The sequence below is a fragment of the Populus euphratica genome, unplaced genomic scaffold (assembly GCF_000495115.2).
Source record: "Populus euphratica unplaced genomic scaffold, PopEup_1.0 scaffold204.1, whole genome shotgun sequence".
Taxonomy (NCBI): domain Eukaryota; kingdom Viridiplantae; phylum Streptophyta; class Magnoliopsida; order Malpighiales; family Salicaceae; genus Populus; species Populus euphratica.
Window position 1 is genome coordinate 346,198 of NW_011500087.1, and position 6,822 is coordinate 353,019.

Below are 6,822 nucleotides of genomic sequence, written 5' to 3' on the forward strand. Positions count from 1 at the left end.
ATCAATCATAATTCATTTTGTTTCCACTGCAAGGTTTTCTTGCTGAAGGAGGCTTTTTTTTTTTTTGGGCTCGATACATGCACTATATTATTGTGCTGTTTATAGCTGTATTTCCTAGCATCAAATTGCACTTATCTCACATGGAGTTGTGAATTTTATAATATAATTGAATTTGGCATGAAAGATTTGATAAGTTTTAGTTGCTGGTGAACCTGCAAATTATAGTTTTAGGTTCGTACAGGCTATTGCAGGATTTTTTTACCTAACGTGCTCCAATTAGTTTAAGATTAATGATAATTAGTTGGTTGAAATCAATTTTAGAGAGATTCTAGAGGATCTAAATGGAGAATTTTGTGCACTTTAATGAATAAATTATCACAAGGAGGCTGTATATGAGAATGAATGATGCTAACATTTCACATCATCTAGGTGAAGTCCTTTATGAGTGTTGGGGCTGCTAGCTTCTCTTTTCAATGTTTCATGGCCCAACGCTAGGACAATTCAACATCATCAAGAGCATCAACCAACTTTGGGGTAAGAAAATTCAATTATTTTTAAGCCCAGAGAGTCTTGAAGTTGCTTCCAAAACAAAGTAGTGTAGCACTGACATTCACGTGACGAGTAACTGTATATGAGAAGATGAAATTTGAACCACAAGTTTTAAAAAAATCAGGATCTGCAAGACTGTATCAGCAATCATGTCCCTTGACTTCAATTTGCATGCTGGCCACGCTAGAGGTATTGGCATTTTCCATACATAATGCAGACAAGGATTGATCATTTGTCTTTAGTACAACTATTGATGACAGCTTTGTCTACTTCGACAGAAAGTTTTGGTAGTTATGAAGACACATTCTATTCAGTGGTAGATAACTACCACTCACTTCTCAGGTTGTTCGAGGCAGGTCTCACACATGGTTTAGGTACGAAGTTTATTTCATCTCAGGTCACTATGAGGTTGTGGCCAAAACATGGACGTGGAAAGCTGTCTTTATCAGTTTTTACCTCTTACGAGGTAGAAGTGAAATGACAGTACCTTCTTCTTTCCCATCAGAGACGTTTGCCTGGCCTAAAAGGAGTAGGGCTTTTAATAAATTTGGCCCATTTCAGCTGCTAAAGCATTTCCTGTTCTGACTAGAAAAGGCTCGTATTTTCTGTGAATTCACCTCTTGAATTCCTTATCCGCATCACTGCATGGAGGAGCAAAGAACTAAAGTTAGAATGGTCCTCGTCTAATCTATGCATTGCTAAAAAGATATTGGCTACTTTTTAGTCTTTACTCTTTACTTGGTCTAGGATTGTATATAATTTTATGTGGTATTTTATTGAAGAGCATCCACTATTCCTCCCAGGCCAGTTCTTTTCACCCTTGTACAAATTGTTTCACCCTTGTACAAATTGCAATGGCCATTTAATTTGAAGCTTCTTTGAGAGCACCATACCGCGATGGATTCTTATCCTACGGAAAAGGGTTCTTGGGTTTTTCTTAGTTCTCTTGTCTCAAAAAGATTTACTAAAAGAAATAAAAATAAAAAGGTTACTAAATGAAAAAAAAATCATTGGGAGCAATTGATTTCAAGTTGAAATGATCAGGAAACAGTTGCTCTTCACATATTTATAAGAAGAAAGTGTTAGCATTTCCGGAAGAATTAAAGAGCAACAAGGTTGGAAAACCTACAGCTTATGTTATGCCTGAGGATACTAATCCACACAGAATACCTCGTAAAGAAAAAACAAGAGAAAAAACCTTGATTCTATCAGCTGCAACAGAAAACAAATCTTGATTTGATGGCAACCGGGAGGTTCGTTTGGCTTAGAAATCCTTACCGATCAAGAACCTAGTGAGTTCGGTCCCAGTCCCTTTCTTCTCTAGCTACTTTTTACCAAATATGTCAAGCCACCAAAGAATCTCCATCGCTGTTATGAACACAGATTTCCACTCCTACAGCCAAAGTTTTATGCGCCTCAGCTTCTACCTTGTCCTTGCTTTTAGATCAGTTCGCAAAGAGAAACAGCCACGAAATTCTGTTGTTCGCCATCACAATAGCACCACCGTCCATAGAATCCTCACTAATTTCCCCATCAGTCACTCCTCTTTCTCCTTGATTATCCAGGACTTTAACCTTCTGCTCTCTTCCTACGAGTAACATAACATGCTGGGCTCGCACACTGCAGCTTTCCTTCCCTTGTTCTTCTAGATGTAACATTATCACAGATTGAATTGAACGGCCCATATCTCGAGAGCCCAAATGGTGTTCAGAACATGTAAGGCCCATCATCAAATTCAATCTGCAGGTTGACAATAACCTGCTTGACTAGGCAAAGATTCATCACCTGGATCACTTCTAACCACAGCAATACTATTCAAATTCGAACTGTGATTTCTTAATCCTCCAGAAAAATTCTCTTCCTGCCTGCCTGGTCACATTCCACATCATCTATCTGTCACCTAATTTTTTCCCAATAAAAAAGAAAAAAAATCAATGAATCGCAAAAAAAAAAAAATTAAATGCAAAAAAATGTGGGGGACTGACTAAACCACCACACCAAGCCCAGCCCAACTATAATGGGCTTGTAAGTCCAGCTTGTCTTTTTTTAAATATATATATATATATATAATGGAAATTAGGAATTATTTTGGAGCTTTGAAGTATTTTTTAAAAATTATTTTTTATTTTAAAATATATTGAAATAATTTTTTTAATTTTAACAATTAAATTACCATTTTTTTTAAATTTTAAAGCATTTTTAAAATACCAACAAATATGTATTTGTGATACACTTAAATAAATACTTCCCTTCCTCTACTAGTTAACACACATAAAAACTTCATAAACATGCTTCTAGTTCTAAGTCGCTTGACTTGATATGTCACCAAATTCAAAACTCTTGGATATTGCATGATCACAGACTCAATAAACTAAAATATTTTCTATATTTTTAATAATTATTTTATATTTTTTTAAAAATTAATATTAATCTTATGCAGAGCATGTATTAATATATATATATATATATATATATATATATATATATATGATGGATTGTATAATTGATATAATTAAATAAATATAAGATTTGTATTTTTTCTTAAATTAACCAATGCCATTGATTGATCAACTAAATTAGAACCTCTATTAAAATTAAAGAGAAGCTGTCCAACTGTGCAACTTGAGCTCCTTCTTGGTTTTGCTCGTTTTCATGGGCCGCTCACCATTTGTTTTCTGCGCCGTTGACAACACAGAGAGCAAAAAACTGAGGGTAAAATTCTTAATAAGTCAAGCTGTAGACATTTGGTGCAAACCATAATTGATTAACCATGAAGTACAAGAATTACAGCACGAATGACGAAACTTCATAACATCAAACGAAAAACAAAATCTACAAGCACTGGAGCAACACACGTTACGATTAACAGCAGTGATAAACTATATATGTTAGAAGCTTCAAACCACTCTTTTCCCAGAAAACGTAGTGACCTAATAACGTAGAAGGTATAGGATAAACCGTGTCAAGGTGACGAGCGGGAAGAGAGATCCAACAACAGTTCCAGTTCCTGTCCAAATATTTTTGAAGTACACACTTACCAAGTACGCCTTGTTTTTATTCCAGGAGCTCTCATAGTAATCATTCAGCAGTTTGGACAGAGGGTCAAAAGTGGAAGAAACTTCTACCATTTCCCGACAAAGTCCGTTAATAAGCTCCGCCACCGCTTTACTGTCACCTAGCTTGCTAACAATAACTTTATTTTCAATGAGCAAATCCACATCGTTTTCAAGATCCACCAGAAAATCTAGTAGCTTAACATAACGGCAAATGTACTCTTCTCCTGGATAATGTAACTGCTCCAACGCAATGAGGTTTCGGAGGAGACATTCGGTATTGTTGTCGATTTCAAGGGAAGGCATAAGTAACTTACCTTTCTTATCTGAAAGCGGTGTCTGAACTTTCGAGAGAGGTTTCCAGGCTCTAATGTCAAGCAGGGATACATTCGGCAATGGCTTGAACTTAATTCCTGCCTGATGCAGCATTGTTGCGCTGTAAAGAGTTTTTATCGGTTCTGCCTTGTCAATTTTTAAATCCGGGTGCTTGAATGATAGAAAACATCTCACCAAATCTGTGAAATGTAGTATTTTTTGGCTGGGCTCGGATGTCTTTCTGTACTTATCAAAGTACCGGAAGGAAAGGTACATGAAAGGTTTGCAATCGGTCGTGCTCATCGCACAATCATATAATTCATTGAGAGTAGAGAATGGCAGCTGATTTTCAAGCAATATCAAGTCTCTTCGAATCGCAGCTCTCAACCAGGGTTGGCCTATTATAAAATCGTCTTGATATTTGCTGCTATCACCCAGGTATTCTTCATTCCTCAAGAAGAGCTCGAAGATGAATACAGCATCTAACAGAACCATCATCACAAACTGATCGCCGCTAAGCTTCGAGGAATCAGCTGCATAGCAACGGCGTATGTGATCTTCTTGACCTGAAATGGTTCTCAAAAGTGGATGGATAAATGATAAGGGCTTAGGCCTAAAGTGGACAATATCATATAAAGATATTTGTTCATCTTTATATACCCTTGATCCTCCTCATTTTTAACCAATGTGGGACTTTGGTCGCATACCCAACATTTCCAAACGTTCTTCTTGCTCCCTTTGCACCCTCAGTCTACAAAATTCTTTCAGATATCTCCGTTTCTGAATTTCCATAGCCACCAATTTTTCGCTATAATGATGAATAGGGCCTATAGAGATTACTCGAGGAGTGTAGGCATCTTCCTTTCGATCACGAAGTGCTGAAGGAACTTCATAGATACACTGCTCAGACCGAAAGCTAGTCTCCAAGTCATCTCGAATAATAATTAAAATATCTTGGCGCAGCTTTTCAATTGGAATTGAAGGGCTTTTTAATCGATCGTTTTCTCCCATTTGTTGAAGTTTTCTGATCATTTGACAAATAAATAACTGTAATTAACTAGTAATGAAATTAACTTCAAATTTAGCATCTGAAGGAAAAGGTACTCAAATAAATTACAAGCAATGTTAATAATCAGTATTGCCGTACTTGGGGTTCGATTTAAAAAAATCTCATGGCAACTTATTTAATCATAAATGAAAAGAACCTTAGTACCTTGGTCTGAAAAGCGGAGGCTCTTGATTTCCTGAATGCTATACTAATTCACCCTCGACCTTTGTCTCTCTTGTACTCCTCAGTAGAGGTGGGTATGAGTTCTCCTGTCTCTTCACTCTCGTTATATCCCCTTTGTTTATATGCAATATTCAAGTTTAATTCACTTTTTATTTATTAATCAAGGGTGTAATAGCTTTAATAGGAGTAGCTTAATTAGTTAAACTCTGAGTTTATTAGTTGAAGATTATTAATTCAAATTTCATAAATTTTTTAAAAAATAAAATTTTATATAATTATTAATTTTAAAATTTAAAAGGATTAATAAAAATATTTATAAAATAATACAGACAAATACAGTTAACAACCATAAAATTTTTTTGGAAATGAGTGTAACGGCAGTTAGCCTCTTTCACTTACCTGAAAAATATTTTATAATTTCTTTATATCCATGTCCGAAAACACCATGCTAGCTTTATCTGGTTAAGTAGGTCAAATAATATAAATATTATAAATAAACTATTTTTTTTATCATCACTAATTTTAAGGTGTTCAAGTGGATCTTTTGATTAATCTCTTGAATCGAATCTCACTAATACTCGTTTAAGTAATAATGCAAATATAATTTTTGTGAAAGGGCTTTATATTCGATGATTTCCAATTTGAAATTAACATCCAACACACACATAAATATAGCAAAATATTTTATTATATCCTTGAAAACAAATCTTAATCTGATCATTCTAAACTTAACCATTTTTACCCTTTCTTTGTTTCTTTATTGTCAATATATTTGTTTCAATTCCAAATTTTAATTCAATCCAAATAGGGATTCTAATATCTTGGGGTCCTTGAAAAACAAATTCTCTATCAATTATTATTGATCCTTGTATGTACTATTTAAGTCAAACAGTTGTAGGAATATATAATTATAATTTTTAGATTTTATTTGAGGTCTGGTTTAGTTTAGAGTTTGAAATTATTCAGTGATCATGTTAATTAAAATTAATTATATTTAACTGAGTCAATATTAAATAATGTAAAATGAAACTCAAATATAGTAAAGCATCGAAGCAACAAGTTGATTCCTATTCAAAGTTTAATAACAATATTTATACGACCATAAGCTAGAAAAACTTGTGGACCGTCATAATTTGAAAGGAATAGAAGGACACGAAAAAGGTTCCTTTACTTTCCTTTTGTTTTCTGCCACAACAAAGAATCTGATCTTCGTTCTGCTTTTTTCCACTCTTGGTTTGAATCGATTATTCGACAACCAAAGCATGTCTTCCCACAAGGAATAAATAAAATTTGAACTTCTTCTTTATTCTCCATGATTACTACCTCGCAGCAATTATTCTCTTGTTTGGTTGATTGGATTCTCTAATGTGTTGATGCCATGTGAATAGAATAATCAAGTAATTTCCATCCATAATCAATACCCAAATATATATCATAAAATAAGATACATGCTTAGCCAAGTGTTTCCATACAATGCCCTAGTGGTCTGTGCATTCTTGTAATCACATTTCTAGAATGCCACCAGAGGCCCCAGGCTTCAAAAACCTTATGCCGTGACGAAGAAACTCCAATTTTCAAGGCACGAATGATGAAGAATGAAGAGCTTCGGATGAGTATAAAGCTGCATGCACTATCTGAAAATAAAAATATTAATTTTAAATAAAAAAATTAAAA

The 6,822-nt window shown here is 34.4% G+C and overlaps 1 protein-coding gene across 1 annotated transcript in view; it reads right to left on the reverse strand.

Moving 5' to 3' along the window:
* Positions 1-3,297: 3,297 nt before the first annotated feature.
* The window catches only part of LOC105109028 (UPF0481 protein At3g47200-like), a 7,126-nt gene continuing 3,601 nt past the window's right edge, over positions 3,298-6,822 (reverse strand). The window contains exon 2 of the mRNA XM_011003606.1: positions 3,298-4,483. Within this exon, the coding sequence (XP_011001908.1) occupies positions 3,480-4,415 (936 nt within the window). The 5' untranslated portion in view covers positions 4,416-4,483 and the 3' untranslated portion in view covers positions 3,298-3,479. The remainder of the gene's footprint in view (positions 4,484-6,822) is intronic.